This window comes from Mustelus asterias, unplaced genomic scaffold (assembly GCF_964213995.1).
Source record: "Mustelus asterias unplaced genomic scaffold, sMusAst1.hap1.1 HAP1_SCAFFOLD_760, whole genome shotgun sequence".
Taxonomy (NCBI): domain Eukaryota; kingdom Metazoa; phylum Chordata; class Chondrichthyes; order Carcharhiniformes; family Triakidae; genus Mustelus; species Mustelus asterias.
The window spans coordinates 57,114-77,814 of record NW_027590708.1 but is presented as its reverse complement, the minus strand read 5'-3'; the positions used below and the strand labels follow the sequence as shown (position 1 = coordinate 77,814).

The 20,701-nt window shown below is 46.4% G+C and overlaps 1 protein-coding gene across 1 annotated transcript in view; it reads left to right on the top strand.

The window, feature by feature from the left end:
• The first annotated feature begins 2,702 nt into the window (after positions 1-2,702).
• The window catches only part of LOC144487377 (SLAM family member 5-like), a 70,211-nt gene continuing 52,212 nt past the window's right edge, over positions 2,703-20,701 (top strand). Inside the window, exons 1-2 of the mRNA XM_078205463.1 lie at positions 2,703-2,740; positions 19,376-19,445. Coding sequence (XP_078061589.1) covers positions 19,376-19,445 — 70 coding nt within the window. The 5' untranslated portion in view covers positions 2,703-2,740. The remainder of the gene's footprint in view (positions 2,741-19,375; positions 19,446-20,701) is intronic.

Here is a 20,701-nt window from a genome sequence, read left to right as displayed (position 1 = left end):
GATGCAGGATTGCTGATAATTGGTTGGATTATTGTTCTTACTCTGTCTTCCCCCCCCCCACACCCCACTCAATGCCCATCCTCCATACCCCTGTGTTAAGTACGTTTTTCGCGACTCTTCCGTCCTTGATACAAAGGCAAGCACCAACCGTTGTTAGAATCAAAGTTCTTTATTTGTCAAAGAACAGTACAGCACAGGAAACAGGCCCTTCGGCCCTCCAAGCCTGTGCCGCTCCTTGGTCCAACTAGACCAATCGTTTGTATCCCTCCATTCCCAGGCTGCTCATGTGACTATCCAGGTAAGTCTTAAACGATGTCAGCGTGCCTGCCTCCACCACCCGACTTGGCAGCGCATTCCAGGCCCCCACCACCCTCTGTGTAAAAAACATCCCTCTAATATCTGAGTTATACTTCGCCCCTCTCACCTTGAGCCCGTGACCCCTCGTGAACGTCACTTCTGATCTGGGAAAAAGCTTCCCACCGTTCATCCTATCTATCCCCTTCATAATCTTGTACACCTCTATTAGATCCCCCCTCATTCTCCGTCTTTCCAGGGAGAACAACCCCAGTTTACCCAATCTCTCCTCATAGCTAAGACCCTCCATACCAGGCAACATCCTGGTAAACCTTCTCTGCACTCTCTCTAACGCCTCCACGTCCTTCTGGTAGTGCGGCGACCAGAACTGGACGCAGTACTCCAAATGTGGCCTAACCAGCGTTCTATACAGCTGCATCATCAGACTCCAGCTTTTATACTCTATACCCCGTCCTGTAAAGGCAAGCATACCATATGCCTTCTTCACCACTTCTCCACCTGTGTTGCCACCTTCAAGGATTTGTGGACTTGCACACCTAGGTCCCTCTGTGTTTCTATACTCCTGATGACTCTGCCATTTATTGTATAACTCCTCCCTACGTTATTTCTTCCAAAATGTATCACTTCGCATTTATCCGGATTAAACTCCATCTGCCACCTCTCCGCCCAATTTTCCAGCCTATCTATATCCTGCTGTATTGCCCGACAATGCTCTTCACTATCCGCAAGTCCAGCCATCTTCGTGTCATCCGCAAACTGGCTGATTACACCAGTTACACCTTCTTCCAAATCATTTATATATATCACAAATAGCAGAGGTCCCAGTACAGAGCCCTGCGGAACACCACTGGTCACAGACCTCCAGCCGGAAAAAGACCCTTCGACCACTACCCTCTGTCTTCTATGGCCAAGATGTGGAGATGCCGGCGTTGGACTGGGGTAAACACAGTAAGAAGTTTAACAACACCAGGTTAAAGTCCAACAGGTTTATTTGGTAGCAAAAGCCACACAGGCTTTCGGAGCTCTAAGCCCCTTCTTAAGGTGAGTGGGAATTCTGTTCACAAACAGAGCTTATAAAGACACAGACTCAATTTACATGAATAATGGTTGGAATGCGAATACTTACAACTAATCAAGTCTTTAAGAGACAAAACAATGTGAGTGGAGAGAGCATCAAGACAGGCTAAAAAGATGTGTATTGTCTCCAGACAAGACAGCCAGTGAAACTCTGCTGGACCTGCAGAGTTTCACTGGCTGTCTTGTCTGGAGACAATACACATCTTTTTAGCCTGTCTTGATGCTCTCTCCACTCACATTGTTTCGTCTCTTAAAGACTTGATTGTTGTAAGTATTCGCATTCCAACCATTATTCATGTAAATTGAGTCTGTGTCTTTATAAGCTCTGTTTGTGAACAGAATTCCCACTCACCTGAAGAAGGGGCTTAGAGCTCCGAAAGCTTGTGTGGCTTTTGCTACCAAATAAACCTGTTGGACTTTAACCTGGTGTTGTTAAACTTCTTCCTATGGCCAAGCCAGTTCTCCACCCATCTAGCCACTTCTCCTTGTATCCCATGAGCCTTAACCTTCTTAACCAACCTGCCATGTGGGACTTTGTCAAATGCCTTACTGAAATCCATATAGACGACATCCACGGCCCTTCCTTCATCAACCGTTTTTGTCACTTCCTCAAAAAACTCCACCAAATTTGTAAGGCACGACCTCCCTCTTACAAAACCATGCTGTCTGTCACTAATGAGATTGTTCCGTTCTAAATGCACATACATCCTGTCTCTAAGAATCCTCTCCAACATACATATGCAGGCTGGCTCACCTTTGCTACTCAACTTCCACTCAGTGCTGGAAGTCAGTTAGTAAAAAGCACACGAATCAACAAGGCTGACCCCTTTTATACAGCTCACAATCCCATCAGGTAGATGTGATTTCAAACAAGCTTTAACCACACATCACCCGATTCAATCAAAAACGAGTAGTTACAGGAATTGCTGCATAAGAAAGAACATCCTATTAAAATACACATTTACTATTTAGAATCCCCACCCATCAGAACAGAAGCATAATGTCTTTAGGCTACGCCATTTGTTAGTGCAAAAGAGAACATTATCATGTACTCAGCTAGACTGGCACCCCAGCCGGGCTCAGCAAGCTGGAGCCTGTGGTTAACCTGTTTTGTTAGTTTGCTCCCATGAGCTGTTTCTCTGTCGTTCTTACAAGTCCTACAGTGGACTTTAACTAATATCTCACCTCCCACCACCACCACCACATCCCCCCCCACCTCCCCCCCAAGCCACTTGCATGACATTTCGACAGGAACTGCTGGTCAGATTACTTTGCTACACTTAGTTCACATCAGGAGAGAGAGAGAGAGAGACAGTTATTTGAGAAAGAAAAAGTTGCATTTCAAAATGTGAGTATCAATGGAAATTAGTGGGGAAATGGCATTGTCTATATCTTTCTGTTCCCCTGTCTGTCTGCCACTTGTCTCTTGCTCTGTCTCTCCAACACAAACTCCCTCTCTCTTGATCAATAACTGCGAGCTTTTCTCTCTCTGTCTCTCTCTAAGATTGGTGGCATGGTGGACAGTGAAGAAAGTTATGTTCAACTGCAACGGGATCTTGATCAATTGGGCCAGTGGGCTGACGAATGGCAGATGGAGATTAATTTAGACAAATGCGAGGTGATGCATTTTGGTAGATTGAACCAGGGCAGGACTTACTCAGTTAATGGTAGTGTTGTGGGAAATGTACCACTGAGTCAGGCTTGAAGGTTTCAAGAATACTGTTTTATTTTAACGAACCTTCGTGGAGAAAAGGCACTAACAAGCAGCAAAACCTTCTCTCAATGAGACAATAGGAGCAGCCCGTCTTTGTACCCTTTACACAATAGATGGACCAGACATCTAGCCATTATCACATCGTTGTAATCAAGTAGGTGATCGATTGTTAACACATCGTTATAGACAAATACAGGCAGATTCAGACATAAGCATGTTAGCATCGCACTATGAATGGATACATTTCCTACGTCAGTGGCCATCAATGGTTTTAGTTTCAGTCTATTCATACAGCAATTTACAGTAATTGGTTTTCCTGCAGTTATGTATTCCCGATCCTACCTGTAGCTAATCTCGTTATCCAACCCTATTGTCCTTATCCTAAAGAGTGCCTCAAGCCCTGGCTGGCTTCCTGGAGGATCTGATTCCTGCATGTTTAACTTTAAATAGCTGTCTGTCCTTTATGTTTTAATCTCAGGTGGCTGTCTGTACTGAAAGTCAGTGCCTGTTTAATGTCTCTTTCCCAGGTGACTGTTTGTGTGCCAGGCAGTTATTTTTTTAAAGTGTATCATCTGTATATTTTTTCCCACTTCAGTCCCCACTTCTGGTCGGATTATGAGTTTAATAATCTCTAGACCAACAATTTTTATATGTATAATTCTTTGTTGTTCTTCTTTCCTTCTTTGTTTCTTCTGATGTCTGCGGGGATCTTCATCAGGGGTTCTTCCTCGATGGAGACACTGGCTCCTGGCACAATTCTGGTCACCATCACCTTGCAACAGCTTTTTAGGCATCCAACAATGAGACAGCAGACAATTACAATGGAAATGACTGTGACCAATCCATGTAATAAGTAAGATTCCCAGGACCCCCCCACTAGCCATTCCAGCCAGTTACTTCCTTTCTTGGGTCCCTGTCTGAAGCTATCAAGTTGTTCTCTGATGCTATTGATGACCTGTGTAATGTTATAGGACTCATCTGTGACATGGGTTATGCATTTATTGCCTATAATTGTACACACTCCCCCTTGTTGTGCTAACTGATAGTCCACTGTTTATCGTGTCTGTTGTGCATATAGTCTCAGTTCGGCTATTTCTTGGTTAACAGCCTCCAGTGCTTTTGAAGTGCTGTTTCTCAGGACTGTTAGTCCACAAACAATATGATTCCTATTCTTTGCACTAATCACTCCTACTGTCCCCTCCCCCCCAGAGATAAGGCTCCAAGGAACCCATGTCCCAGTGAGGATCCCATTGTGCCCGGGGCTTCCCAGTCAGCGCAGAATTCTTTGCTAATAGCCCGAGTTACTATTCTCCTCTGAATATGCCCCTTCTGAGGGCATGGAACAGTCAGTGGTCTGATTGTTCTTACTGCAAAACGGTTTGGGAGGTTTGGTGTTTCTGTCATGTAAGTACCATTGAAGAGGAACACATATCCCTTCTTCGCCCGGTAACATTTAGTGTCTTGATTATGAGTGTGTTCATATTGCCAATTGTTCGGTTTACTTGACTCCCCGTTTGATCCCACCACCTGGTAAGTATCAAATGGGTATGTCCATTTGGCTGAGCTTACGTGAGTTCCATTGCATTGTCCGCAAATAAGCTGTCTTCCCGCGGTTATATTCAGACGTTTCTGTTCATCACAAGTGCAAGTAAACTGTCCCTTATTAACCCAACAATGTTGACGGACACACTGCGTCTGTACGCAGGAATCATTCTTGGGGACCAAGGCATAGGCACATCCCCATCCCTGCCCCGTAAAACAAAGCGGATAGCTTGCAGTATCTGAACAAGCTTTTCCTCCCACCTGTTGGAACTCCCTGCACACAGGATCTGTGGGGTTTACAAGTACCACACATCTCCCCTGTAAACCTCTTTTATATTTGCCAATTTGTCCCTTACAGGTCGTATCTGGTGCATCTACAGTATATAAGTCATGAGGGGTCCACCCAGGGGTGGCTACAAATAGGGCTTCTACAGATTGTGTTAACGGGTAACATACAGTTCGATTCCCGTGTAAATGTATGTGAGCTTTGTAAAACAAGTTATCCTCCAATCCAGTTAAATTTACAGTCGCGACAACGCAAAGTAGTACAGTTACATACACGATTACATACATATTCGCAATGATCAAATATCAAACCTAACACTGTAATTCATATAATCTTTACGAGTTATATTATCTATCAACCCGCGTGCGCCAGTCGTTCTTGCTTGCAGTCTTTGCCTGTGTTGAGGAAAGCAGTTCTGTTAGTTCATCAATTTAATTACTTATTTGTCCCCTTGTATATTTTTAGCTGTGTCCAGTGTTTCCAGACCCCTTTCCCTCTTATGTCTATACAGGCACAGGTGTCTCCACTAATTATAATTTCATGTGGCCCATTCCATTTTGGTGCAAACCCTGGTTTGTCAGGTAATGTTTTCACTCGGACGCGACTTCCCGCTGTTGGGACGTCAGGGAGCATTTCAAGCTCTCTCTCTGCGTCTTTTATTTCCTGATTGTCTTTTACCAATTTGCGCATCCCTTTTAGTTGGGTGCTCAGTTCCAAAGCATATCTCCTGATTTTATCTTTTAGTGGACCTATATCGGTCCCACGTGTTATGATGCTTTCGGGTAATTGTATCGCCCGTCCTGTCATTAGTTCATAAGGGGTTAATCCGGTTGTCCGGTTTGTGGTAGCTCTTAATCTCATTAGTATAGTGGGCAATACCTCTGTCCACATTTTCCCCGATGTTTGTATGGCTTTAGCTAATGCATTATACATTTAACTATATATTCCCCTTCCATAGAAAGCTTAGTGTGAATTAAATAACACTTTGTACTGGCTTTTTTTTTTGGCTGCAGCTGGACATCCATTCATTTGTATGTAATCTTATCAAAAGACATCGCTTTCCCCATTAAAATCACATGCCATACAGCTCCGATCTTTATATGATGTACTCTTACATTATATCTCTAATTTGATACACAATATTATTGTATATAAATATGTCATCCAAAGTTGGTTAAGGCTTTTCAGGGTTTGATTTTATTCTCAGGTCTAAATGGCAGTGCTGTACTGTATAATAACCGTGATATCCAAACCCTTTTAATTCAAGCAGTTTCCATTTTTAAACTGAGCTCCAGATCAAAGCCCCCGCACTCTAGGAAAATAACAGGCGTCGAATCAAAATCAAAGTAGGTACAATACATACTAGTTATTTGATTAAAAACATTTTGGTTTGATTCTTAACTGGCTCAATTTTAAGCTTTGCAGTGTTTTTATATTTGACAAACCTTGAACAATAGATGGCTCATGAAATTCCGACGGCAGTACATCATTTTAACCGGTTACAGAATACTAAACTATCTGATGTTTGTAAATTGCGATATTCTGCGGACCTTAATACTGTATTTCACTGACTTGATATACTTTAAACTGACTCATAGACAGTATATTTACCTCATTCTTTTGTTCCTGCTTTTCTACCTTTCCACAAAATTACTTATTTTCTCCTCTTAACTTCTCAACTAACTCATAATTTCTACTTCAAGACAAAGGAAAGAGCACATGGTTCCTTCCAAGGTTTAAATCCTTTCTTAACATTAAAACATTAAAGCAAACAACAACAAAACATCCACGCAACCACTTTGTTTAAACACACACAGACACACATGGAAGCTTCCAACAGTCATTGCACAGCACATCCTTTTTAGACCATAAGACATAGGAGCGGAAGTAAGGCCATTCGGCCCATCGAGTCCACTCCACCATTCAATCATGGTTGATTTCAACTCCATTTACCCGCTCTCTCCCCATAGCCCTTAATTCCTCGAGAAATCAAGAATTTATCAATTTCTGTCTTGAAGACGCTCAACGTCTCGGCCTCCACAGCCCTCTGTGGCAATGAATTCCACAGACCTACCACTCTCTGGCTGAAGAAATTTCTCCTCATCTCTGTTCTAAAGTGACTCCCTTTTATTCTAAGGCTGTGCCCCCGCGTCCTAGTCTCCCCTGCTAATGGAAACAACTTCCCTACGTCCTTCCCATCTAAGCCGTTCATTATCTTGTAAGTCTCTATCAGATCTCCCCTCAACCTCCTAAACTCCAATGAATATAATCCCACGATCCTCAAACGTTCATCGTATGTCAGGCCTACCATTCCTGGGATGATCCGTGTGAATCTCCGCTGGACCCGCTCCAGTGCCAGTATGTCCTTCCTGAGATGTGGGGCCCAAAATTGCTCACAGTATTCCAAATGGGGCCTAACCAGTGCTTTATAAAGCCTCAGAAGTACATCCCTGCTTTTGTATTCCAAGCCTCTTGAGATAAATGACAACATTACATTTGCTTTCTTAATTACGGACTCAATCTGCAAGTTTACCTTTAGAGAATCCTGGACTAGGACTCCCAAGTCCCTTTGCACTTTAGCATTATGAATTTTGTCACCGTTTAGAAAATAGTCCATGCCTCTATTCTTTTTTCCAAAGTGCACGACCTCGCACTTGCCCACGTTGAATTTCATCAGCCACTTCTTGGACCACTCTCCTAAACTGTTTTTTTCATTCAAACTGGGATGTAAGTAAAACATTTAAAGAGAATACAGAACATTGATTAAGACAGTCGCTTTTATTCTTCTTCCAAACTGTAATTAAACTCAAACAGAAGTAAATTCAAGAAATCTTATCACTTTAATCTTTAACAGTCTTAACACTTCCCCAGCCCCCCCTGAGGTTAAACCAAGATGCAAAGCACTGCACCCACTGCCTGCAACAAACACTCCACAGGGGAGCACTTCAGCGGTCACGGGCATTCAGCCTCTGATCTTCGGGTAAGCGTTCTCCAAGGCGGCCTTCACGACACACGACAGCGCAGAGTCGCTGAGCAGAAACTGATAGCCAAGTTCCGCACACATGAGGACAGCCTAAACCGGGATGTTGGGTTTATGTCACACTATCAGTAACCCCCCACAGCTTGCCTGCTGGACTTGCAGAATCTCACTGGCTGTCCTGTCTGGAGACAATACACATCTCTTTAACCTGTGCTTAATGCTCCCTCCGCTCACATTGTCTGTATCTTTAAGACTTGGTTGGCTGTAGAGATTTGCATTCTAATCAGTGTTCTGTAACTTGATTTGGTGTCTCTGTGCCCTGTTTGAGAGCAGATATCCACTCCATCTGACGAAGGAGCAGCGCTCCGAAAGCTTGTGTGGCGTTTGCTACCAAATAGACCTGTTGAACTTTAACCTGGTGTTGTTAGACTCCTTACTGTGGATTCTCAGAGTGGCACAGTGGTTAGCACTGCTGCCTCAAAGCACCAGGGTTCAATTCATTCTCCCCGTGTCTGCATGGGTTTTCTCTGGGTGCTTTGGTTTCCTGCCACAGTCTGAAAGATATGCTGGTTAGGTGCAATGGCCATGTTAAAATCTCCCTCAGGTGCCGGAGTGTGGCAACTAGGGGATATTCACAGTAACTTCATTGCAGTGTTAATGTAAGCCTACTTAGAAACATAAACTAGAATCAGGCCATTCTGCCATTCAAGCCTGCTCTGCCATTCATTTTAATCATGGCTGATCATCAAATTTAATTCCCCCTCCCCCCCCCCCCCCCCCATATCCCTTTAGCCCCAAGGGCTATATCTAATTTCCTCTTGAAACCAGACAACATTTTGGCCTCAACTACATTCTGTGGTGGTGAATTCCACACATTTGTTACCCTCTGGGTGAAGAAATTTCTCCTCGCCTCAGTTCTAAAAGGTTTGCCCCTTATCCTCAAACTATGACCCCTAGTTCTGGAATCCCCCACAATTGGGAACATTCTTTCTGAATCTACCATGTCTAACCCTGTTAGAATTTGATAAGTTTCTGTACTCCAGTGAATATAATCGTAACCGACTGAGTCTATCCTCATATGACGGACTTGCCATCCCAAGAATCTGCCTGGTAAACCTTCACTGCACTCCCTCTATAGCAAGGACATCCTTCCTCAGATAAGGACACCAAAACTACACACAATACTCCAGGTGTGGCCTCACCAACGCCCTATACAATTGCAGCAAAACATCCCTATCCCTATACTCAAATCCTCTCACTACGATGGCCAACATACCATTTGCCTTCTTTACTGCCTGCTGTATCTGCGCACTTACTTTCAGCGACTGATGCACGAGGACACCAAGGTCTCGTTGAGTATCCACCTCTCTCAATTTACACCCATTCAAGTAATAATCTTGTGACAGTAAAAAATAAACTTCTCCCTCACTCTCTCTCTCACAGGTGACAATAGTGCAGTGGTAATTTTCCTGGACTATTTCACATGGACCAATACTCTGGGGCCACATGTTCAAATCCCGCCCTTGACAGTGGTGGAATTAAAATTGCATTAATAATTCTGGTCTTAGCCAGCGTTACTGTCATCGATTGTTGTTTAAAGAAAAGTTCATCCTGTTCACTCATGGCCATCGGGAAAAGAAATCCGTCATCCTCATCTGGTCTCAGCTAACAGTGAATCCAAACCCACAGCAATGTGCTTAACTCCAGGGCCAAGTCCAAGTGCGGCCTAGTGAACCATTCCATTCTCCTCAAGTCAAGAAAGCTGCTCAGCACAACCACCTCGAGGGACAGTTAGGGAAGGGTACATCCCATCGATTAAAAAAAACTGCATTCTCTCTTCACCCTCCCCCAACCCTTATAACCTCCTGGCTTTCAGTTTCTAACTCTCTGTCGGTCTCTGCTCCTTGCTTTGATTCCCATTTTGTTTCCCTCTGTTTCAGCTTCTTCCTCTAACTCTGCCATTCGGTCACTCTCTCTCTCTCTCATATAGTCTCTCTCTCTCAGTTTCAATCTGTCACTCTCAGTTTCTCTCTCTCTCTATCTCTCTCAGTCCATCCCTCTGTCTCTATATGTCATAGAATCCTACAGTGCAGAAGGAGGCCATTCAGCCCATTGAGTCTGCACCAAGCACAATCCTACCCAGGCCCTATCCCCATAACCCCATGCATTTACCCTAGCTCGTCCCCCTGACACTAAGGGACAATCTATCATGGCCAATCTACCTAACCTGCACATCTTTGGGAGGAAACCAGAGCACCCGGAGGAAACCAACGCAGACACTGGGAGAACGTGCAAACTCCACACAGACAGTGACCCAAACCGGGAATCGAACCTGGGTCCCTGACGCTGTGAGGCAGCAGTGCTAACCACTGTGCCACTGTGATAGTAGCGAGAGCCTGTGTAATAAATTGAGGGCAAGTCGATGCAGCTCAAAGGTTTTATTACCAATGATAAATAATTATTTATAAACAAGGGCTGACATCATATTCTCCACTCCTCCTGGCTCCAACTGAGGATCCTCCCTGACCCTGGACATATGCCCTTGTACCTGATTGGCTCAGCTTCCACCCTCGACACTCCATAGGGTCCAGCCCAATCATATGACCCTCACAATACGCCCCCTTAAAGGAGCCACACTATCCTTCCCTCCTGAGTTCACCCTATGGGTGAAACAAAATAAAAACATCATTAACATAGGCAGTTACATGGGTAAAATGGGTATAGAGGGATATGGGCCAAACGCGGGCAATTGGGACTGGCATGGTGGTTAAAAAAAAGGGCAGCATGGACAAGTTGGGCTGAAGGGCCTGTTTCCATGCTGTAAACCTCGATGGCTCTGTGACTCTGGGCAACAAATCACAGAAAAACATCAGGAAAACCCCAGGGCAACTTGTCAGAAGTTAAATCGATTTGGCGACTTCCAAATCCTGGTAGAATCCTGGGCGGCACGGTAGCACAGTGGTCAGCACTGCTGCTTCACAGCTCCAGGGACCTGGGTTCAATTCCCGGCTTGGGTCACTGTCTGTGTGGAGTTTGCACATTCTCCTTGTGTCTGTGTGGGTTTCCTCCGGGTGCTCCGGTTTCCTCCCACAGTCCAAAGATGTGCGGGTTAGGTTGATTGGCCATGCAAAAAAATTGCCCCTTAGTGTCTTGAGATGCGCAGGTTACAGGGATTAGCAGGTAAATATGTAGGGATATGGGGGTAGGGCCTGGGTGGGATTGTGGTCGGTGCAGACCCGATGGGCCAAATGGCCTCTTTCTGCACTGTAGGGATTCTATGAATGTCTCAACTCTGAGCTCGGCTCCTCTGGGAATGAAGAATCCAGTTGGTTTGATGCGAAAGGCAGACTCCAATCCGGGGTTAGGATCCTCCTCTGTAGCTGCTGTCTCCTCACTTACAGAAATGACTAGTTGCTCCGATTCCGCATTTACAACCGGGATCCCCGTAACCAATCCTGGTGAACAGTGATCTACTGCTGGGGTGGCCTAGTGATCCCCTGTATCAGGCCCTGCTCTCCTCCTCAGATGCTCGACATGTTTCCTGACACAACGACCTTGTATCTCTACTGCACAGGAGACTGCTCCTGTCCTCCCAGCCACCCATGTCAGTCCTGCTGCAAAGCTTCTGACCAAATTCTCAGCTTGGGAACTCTTGTCATTTTTCCAGGAGTCAATATTTTCTTTCCGAGAGGTTTGTCTAGCTTCCACCCTCCCCGCCAAATCTGGGAATATCGAATCCAACCATGCCCATAATCATCATCCCATTAGTAAGTTGGCTGGTGTGACTCCCGTGGTCGCATTTGGCGTGGTGTTGTAAGACAACAAGGAACTGGCTATGCTTGGGGCAGAGGCCTATTGACTGTTAATTTATGATCCCCGCAGATCCTTATAGTACGATCCGGTTTGAGGATGGCGACTTTGGGTGCAGCTCATTCAGAGAATCGAACAGGTTTATGACACCAAATCTTCCAAGTTTGACTTCAACCTCAAAGGGGGGTTTGAATTAGTAAATTTGCGGATGGCATAAGTTTGCGGGAGGCTGGGTGGTTAACAGTGAGGCAGAGTGTCCTGGGCTACAAGAAGATATAGACGGAATGGGCAGATAAGTGGCACATGGATTTTAACCTTGAAAAGTGTGGGGTGATACACTTTGGAAGGAGTAATTTGACAAGGAAGTACTCAATGTAGGGTAGGACACTAGGAAGTTATGTGGAACAAAATGACCTTGGCGTTTTTGTCCACAGATCTCTGAAAGCGGAGGGCATGATAGTAGGGTGGTGAAAAAGGCATATGGGCCACTTGCCTTTATCAATCGAGGCATAGATTACTAAAGCAGGGAAGTCATGTTGGAGTTGTATCGAACTTTGGTGAACTACAGTTACAGCACTGTGCGCAGTTCTGGTCGCCACATTATCGGAGGATGTGATTGGGCTGGAGGGGGTGCAGAGGAGATTCACCAAGATTCTGCTAGGGATGGAACATTTAAATTATGAAGAAAGGTTGGATAGGCTTGGGTTGTTTTTGTTGGAGCAGAGAAGACTGAGGGGTGACCTGATCGAGGTGTACAAGATTATGAGGGGCACGGACAGAGTGGATCAGGAGCAGCTGTTCCCCTTTGTTGAATGGTCAGTCACGAGGGGACATTGGTTCAAGATGAGGGGCAGGAGATTTAGCGGGGATGTGGGGAAAATCTTATTTACCCAGAGGGTGGTGACGGTCTGGAATGCGCTGCCTGGGAGGTGGTAGAGGTGGATTGCCTCAAATTCTTTAAGAAGTATCTGGATGAGCACTTGGCACATTGTAACATTCAGGGCTATGGGCCAAGTGCTGGCAGATGGGATGAGGTGGGAGTTCAGGTGTTTCTTGCATGTCTTTGCAGACTCGATGAGTTGAAGGGCCTCTTCTGCGCTGTATGACTCTATGATTCTATGATGTGCAGAGAGGGCACTGGGCGGGCCTGAAAAAATGTAGCATTGCATCAGGCTTCAGATACATTTTGGCTTTAGCTCCCCTATACTTCCCAGCTAATTTTGGAAAAGCTCAGAATATTTACATAGCAGCTCCTGAAAACCTCCATCCCACAGGTTCCATATTTCCAACCAATTCAGTTTTATCTGCTTGAGCCAATCATGGCCCATTAGGCAAGGTCAGTAGCCTTTAATTACCAGGGCAGGTAGCTGTGCCGTTTGGTTCCTGTTGGACACGGGGACTGTAGCTGCCCCTATGGTCTGCAGTGTCTCTCCTGTATATTTAGACAATGTGGCTCCGACAGAAGGCATATGGCATGCTTGCCTTTATAGGACGGGGCATAGAGTATAAAAGTTGGGGTCTGATGTTGCAGATGTATAGAACGTTGGTTCGGCCGCATTTGGAATACTGCGTCCAGTTCTGGTCGCCGCACTACCAGAAGGACGTGGAGGCTTTGGAGAGAGTGCAGAGGAGGTTTACCAGGATGTTGCCTGGTATGGAGGGGCTTAGTTATGAGGAGAGATTGGGTAAACTGGGGTTGTTCTCCCTGGAAAGACGGAGGATGAGGGGAGACTTAATAGAGGTGCATAAAATTATGAAAGGCATTGATCGGGTGAACGGTGGGAAGCTTTTCCCCAGGTCGGTGGTGACGTTCACGAGGGGTCATAGGTTCAAGGTGAAGGGGGGGGAGGTTTAACACAGATATCAGAAGGACATATTTTACACAGAGGGTGGTGGGGGCCTGGAATGTGCTGCCAGGCAAGGTGGTGGAGGCGGACACACTGGGAACGTTTAAGACTTATCTAGATAGCCACATGAACGGAGTGGGAATGGAAGGATACAAAAGAATGGTCTAGTTTGGACCAGGGAGCGGCACGGGCTTGGAGGGCCGAAGGGCCTGTTCCTGTGCTGTATTGTTCTTTGTTCTTTGACTCATTCAATCTGATTGGCTGGAGGCCTTTCTGAAGGTAACAAGATGTCTGCTGCCCTGTGGCAGTGGCCACAGCTCCTGTGTCAACTTTCATTTGAAGAGACCTGCCAACAAGGCTATCTCTACAGGAGACACTTTACTTCATTGTACCTGATTTAAGGAAAGCAACTCGGGTCCCTTGCCGGGCTCCTCATCCAGTTGTTTAAAGGAGTTAAACAAACCATTGTGGGGTTTTTTTCACATTCTGTCGTGACTGCTTCACTCTGCACCATGCTTGTAAATGACCCTTTCGTTTGTATCTGTAACATGCATAATTCCTGCATCGTCAAGCTTCTTGGGAATGTTCTTACCCATACCCGAAACAAGCTTCTTCCCTCTGCTGTATTCCTTTTTTCGGCTCTGCTATGCCTGCACTCGGGCTGTTATTCACAACAGCCATTTCCCGCTACAAGCGGTTTACCTTGTTTGACACGCCTTGTAACTCACTTCCACCCCGCTCAACGCACTCAGTCACCCAGACCAACTCCACAACCTTTTCTAAAGAGATCTTGGTCGCAGCCAGTAACAATGTCTGTATAATTAGCCTGTTTATACCACAGACCAAGCGGTCTCTTAACATTTCTCCTAAAGCTGGGCCGAATTCACTAACCCACTCAATCTGACCATGAATCCTGAGACTGTCTCTCCTGGCCCCCGGACTGCTGAGGGAAATTTGTACCTCAACATAATGATTGAAGGTTGGGGGTTGAAATGATTTTTAACCAACTCAACTATCTGGTCCTAAGACATTTCAATATATTGTTCCCAGTTTTCCACTTCAGGGGCAAATGGTTCCATTTCCCCAATTAAAGGCATTTTAATATGTGTTTGAACCTCACTGCTTTGTATTCACGATCCTCCAGTCTCCTCCCTCTCTAGTTGTTCTCTGATCCCGAGGATTTTGAAAATTGTTCCTCGTCGCCAGTGTACTAAATCAAAGGTGACTCAACGTGGCTCAAGGCAATGAAGGTTTTGATAAATTAATATTTACAATAAAAATTCAGACATAAATTATGTGACTGTACAACACTCCTCCCGGCTCCAAGTGAGGATGCTCCCTGACTTGGGATAAGCAGCCTTGCACTCGATTGGCTCAGCTTCCTGCCTCGGCACTCTATAGGCTGCGGCCCAATCACGTGGCCCTCAGGGAACACGTGTAAAGAGGCCATGCTACCACAGGTGGTTACTGGGAATAATTTTAAACCTAGGTTTCTGATGTGAATCTAATCAGCTGGTTTAAACTGCCTCTCTTTATCGCGGTTCTCATGTCTCTCCTTCTGCTTCTCTTGTCTCCGCCTTACTTTTGCTCTGAGATCGGGACAAAGCAGATCCAGGTGAGACTTTGACCTTGGACCTAGCAGCAATCCCACTGGAGAGAGCCTGGTTGTGGATTGTGGTGTGATAGGATGCTGGAATAAAAATCTGGAGAACTCTGTACTCAAAGTATCAGCTGCCACCCTCTTCAATCCCTCCTTCAGAGTTTGAACAGCTCTGTCTGATAAACCATTCGAAGTCAGATGAAACAGTGCAGTAAGCTCATGGTGTATACCATTCTTTTGCACAAATTGTTGAAATAACTCACTGTAAATGTAATTCCGTTATCCAAAACAAGCCAATCTGGTAAACCATGGGTCACAAAACTTTGGCGTCTCAGGAGCTGCAATATTACTCATGCTTCCAACCATTTTCAACAGTTAGAAGTCTCAACACCAAGTTAAAGTCCAACGGGTTTATTTGGAATCACAGCTTTCGGAACACTGCTCCTTCATCAGGTGAGTGGAGAGTTGGTTTCACAAACACGGCATATATAGGCACAGACTCAATTTTCAAGATAATGGTTGGAATGTGAGTCTTTACGGGTACAGGAAACCATTTTGAATGCAAACCCATGACAGCCAAAAGCATTTGGTTTATGAAAGATCCTGCAAAGTCCACATGCAGTCTGGACCACTGCCAATCAGGCCTCTGTGAGAAGTCTCACAACACCAGGTTAAAGTCCAACAGGTTTATTTGGTAGCAAAAGCCACAAGCTTTCGGAGCGCTGCCTCTTCATCAGGTGAGTGGGAGTTCTGTTCACAAACAGGGCATATAAAGACACAAACTCAATTTACAAAATAAGGGTTGGAATGCGAGTCTTTACAGGTAATCAAGTCTTAAAGGTACAGACAATGTGAATGGAGAGAGGGTTAAGCACAGGTTAAGGAGATGTGTATTGTCTCCAGACAGGACAGTTAGTGAGATTTTGCAAGCCCAGGCAAGTTGTGGGGGTTACAGATAGTGTGACATGAAACCAAGATCCCGGTTGAGGCCGTCCTCATGTGTGCGGGACTTGGCTATCAGTTTCTGCTCAGCTACTCTGCGACAGCGCAGAGTCACACTATCACACTTTGTCACACTATCCGTTATCCAAAACAAGCTTGGGGGTAGGGCCTGGGTGGGATTGTGGTCGGTGCAGACTTGATGGGCCGAATGGCCTCTTTCTGTGCTGTAGGGTTTCTAAGATCTGTAATCCCCACGACTTGCCTGGGCTTGCAAAATCTCAGTAACTGTCCTGGCTGGAGACAATTCACACCTCTTTAACCTCTGCTTAGCCCCCTCTCCACTCACATTGTCTGTACCTTTAAGACTTGATTACCTGTAAAGACTCGCATTCGAACCATTATTCTGTAAATTGAGTTTGTGTCTTTATATGCCCTGTTTGTGAACTGAATTCCCACTCACCTGATGAAGGGGGCAGTCTCCAAAAACTAGTGGCTTTTGCTACCAAATAAACCTGTTGGACTTTAACCTGGTGTTGTGAGGCTTCTTACTGTGTTTACCCCAGTCCAGCGCCGGCATCTCCACATCATGACGATCAGGCCACTTCCAAGGATGAAATGGTGCTGGTGGCGCCATCTTCTGGTTGATCTGACAGGCCAAACAGGATTTCACCTTGTTCTCCTTTATGAGCTTAATCACACCCCAGTCCAATGGAACTTTGCTGAGCCAGTCTCGCCCAAGCAAACTCAACCCCTTCCCTTTGACCACTCGGAGGCTTGCCCTTGTTCCTTGACTATTATAAACAATATGGACTTCCAACAAAGATATGGGCTCTCCAGTGTACATCCAAAGATTAATCTCTGCCAGGGTAAGTGCTGTCGCTTGGTTACAGTCCCACATCAACTTTCCTCACTAATTACAGGTGCGGAGGCTCCTGTGTCCACCTCCACCTTGAGATTGCGGAGGGGGGGGGGGGTCAGGGCTGTGGGGGGTGATCGAGGCAGGCTGGGGGCAAGGGGGTGGTCGAGGACCTGGGCACGTTCAGCGATAGAGCCATGGTGGGGCTGTAGGAGAGCCGGCGTTGTGGGGATCACGGGGCTGGCTGGCATTTGGGAGACTGGCAGACAGGGGCCACTTGGGATGGCACGGTAGCACATTGGTTAGCACTGCTGCCTCACAGCGCCAGGGACTTGGGTTTGATGCCAGCCTTGGGTCACTGTCTGTGTGGAGTTTGCACTTTCTCCCCGTGTCTGCGTGGGTTTCCTCCGGATGCTCCGGTTTCCTCCCACAGTCCAAAGACGTGCGGGTTAGGTGGTTTGGCCATGCTAAATTGACCCTTACTGTCAGGGGGGCTAGCAGCGTAAATACATAGGGGATAGGGTCTGGGTGGGATTGTGGTTGGTGCAGACTCAATGGGCCGAATGGATTCTATGATTCTATGTGGATGTCCCAATCTCGGTGCTGACAGATTGGTGCGTGTGCAGTGTCCCACTCAGCACTGTGCTGCCAACCTCTCCGGCGGGAATAGGCCCCACCCACTGAATTTTACAGGACAAAAAGAGTACAGCATAGGAACAGGCCCTTCGGCCCTCCAGGCCTGTGCTGATCATGATGCTCTAACTAAAAAATGCACCTTCTGCCCTTACTCGGTCCGTATCCCTCTATTCCCTCTCTATTCATATATCCATCCAGATGCCTCTTAAAAGTTACTAATGTGCCTGCTTCCACCACCACCTCTGGCAGCGCGTTCCAGGTACCCACCATTCTCTGTGTGAAAAACCTCCCCTGCACATCTCCCATAAGATTTCCCCCTCTCACCTTGAACCTGTGCCCCCCTGTAATTGACACTTCCATCAGGTGAGTGGGAAAAAGCCTCTGACTATCCATCCTGTCTGTGCCCCTCATAATTTTGTAAACCTCTATCAGATCCCCCCTCAGCTTCGTCTTTCCAGTGAAAACAATCCCAGTTTATTCAACCTCTCCTCATAGCCAACACCCTCGAGACCAGGCAACATCCTGGTGAACCTTCTTTGCACTCTCTCCAAAGCTTCCACGTCTATCTGGTAATGTGGTGACCAGAACTGCATGCAATACTCCAAATGTGGCCTAACCAAGGTTTTATATAGCTGCAACATGATTTGCCAACTCTTGTACTCAATGCCCTGGCCGATGTTGGCAAGCATGCCATATGCCTTCTTAATCACCCTGGCCATCTGTGTTGTCACTTTTAGGGAAGTGTGGACCTGCACGCCCAGATCCCTCTCTATGTTGATGTTCCTAAGGGTTCTGCCATTTACTGTATAATTCACACCTAAATTTGATCCTCCAAAATGCATCACTTTGCATTTGTCCGGATTAAACTCCATCTGCCATTTCTGTGCCCAAGTCTCCAATCTATCTGCATCCTGTTGTATCCTCTGACAATCCCCAGCACTATCCGCAACTCCACCAATCTTCGTGTCATCCGCAACCTTACTAATCAGACCACCCACATTTTCCTCCAGATCATTTATATATACTACAAACAACAGAGGTCCCAGCACTGATCCCTAGCTACAGATCTCCATTCTGAACAACACCCTTACATAGCTACACCCTGTCTCCTATGACCAAGTCAACTCTGTATCAATCTCGCCAGCCCACACCTAATCCCATGGGATTTTAGTTTTTGTACCAGTCTGCCATGTGGGACCTTGTCCAATGCCTTACTAAAGTCCATATAAACTACATCCACAGCCCTTCCCTCATCAATATTCTTTGTCACTTCTTCAAAAAACTCCATTAATTTGGTGAGACATGACCTTCCCCGAAAAAACTATGCTGCCTGTCCATTTTCCTTCAAATGTGCATATCACCTGTCCCTCAGAAGACTGCGGAGAAACGCAAAACCTATCTTCCCCTGAGTTGGAGCGGACCACCTTAACCCGCCCACCCCTCTGCCCCCCCAACCCGAGAGCCGACTGCTACCGTACCCTGGAAACCATTCTCGAGCGACGTACCTTTGGGGTGTAGCCTGGGACATTCCCAAAGTTCAGTGTAGTCTCCAAAAGGCTGGCATTTTTCACCAGTCCCCAAGCCAGGGAGTCTGGGAACTTGCTCTGCATATGTGTGGGATCTTGCTGTACATATATGTGGCGCACGGGGCGGGTGGCCATTTTGAAGGGTGTGTCTGTGTTATTTGACTCTTTCTGTGCAGCACTTGACTTTCAGATTTGTTTCGATCACATCCAAACTGTTTGATCTTCCCAATTTGTATTCCCACAGATGATGTCCAAATTTTTCCATGACGTCCCTCCCTGGAAGGTATATATTCTACTTACCCTCGGGCTGCAAGGTAATTGATACCAATAAAAATTGCCCTGAAGTCACGTTGTACAAACCACTCAGTCCCTCTGGAGCCTATTACACAGAAACAGGAGGAGGCCATTCAGTCCCTCTAGAGCCTGTTACACAGGAACAGGAGGAGGCCATTCAGCCCCTCTAGAGCCTGTTACACAGAAACAGGAGGAGGCCATTCAGTCCCTCTAGAGCCTGTTACACAGGAACAGGAGGAAACCATTCAGCTCATCTCGAACTTGTTACACAGGAAAAGGAGGAGGCCATTCAGCCCCTCTCAAGCATGTTACACAGGAACAGAAGGAGGGCATTCAACCCACTCCTCTGGAGCCTGTTACACAGGAACAGCATGAGGCCATTCAGCCCCTCTCAAGCTTGATGCAAAATTTTTCACCTGAGCCTTTCTTTGTTGTTTCTTGTCCATCTGTCTCCACCCTTCTCCACTGTGCTTCCATTCTCTTTGCGGTGTCATTTTCTCTTTTTCTTACTGTCTCTCTCTGTCTCTCTCTCCCTCCCTACCAATCCCTCTGCCACAGTATCAGTCTCTCCCTCTCTCCCACGCTGACCTCTCTCTTTTTGTAACTCTCTGTTTCACTCTCTTTTTCTCTTTCCCACCTTTGCCCTCTCTCTCTCCTGAGCTGAACAGTCTCTGACAAATTGTGGGAAAACTTCTCCCAGAGTGTCAATCTGAGCCTGAAAACCAGTGTGCAACTGTGTGTAACATGTTAGTGAGTAGTGTGTAGTGAGAATCTGGGGGTGTGGTTTGTGCCGTCGCTCTGGTGGGAGGGGTTTGATAGAGCTGGCAATGCAGAGATAGCGAGGAGGTTGGGTGGGGGGGGGGTGGGGGGAGGAGGAGGAGGGGGCATCGCTAAAGGGGCCTAATGTGGGCTAAAAATAAACTCCCACCTCACCAATGGACACTGAGGGTCCAAATTTTTCCATGACGTCCCTCCCTGGAAGGTTTATATTCTACTTACCCTCGGGCTGCAAGGTAATTGATACCAATAAAAATTGCCCTGAAGTCACGTTGTACAAACCACTCAGTCCCTCTGGAGCCTATTACACAGAAACAGGAGGAGGCCATTCAGCCCATCTCAATCCTGTTAAACAGGAACAGGAGGAGGCCATTCAGTCCCCCTCGAGCCTGTTACACAGGAACAGGAGGAGGCCATTCAGTCCCTCTAGAGCCTGTCCGTTACACATAAGCATGAGGGTGGGGAATGCCCCCCAGTAGGGCTCCCCAGAGGGACAGCC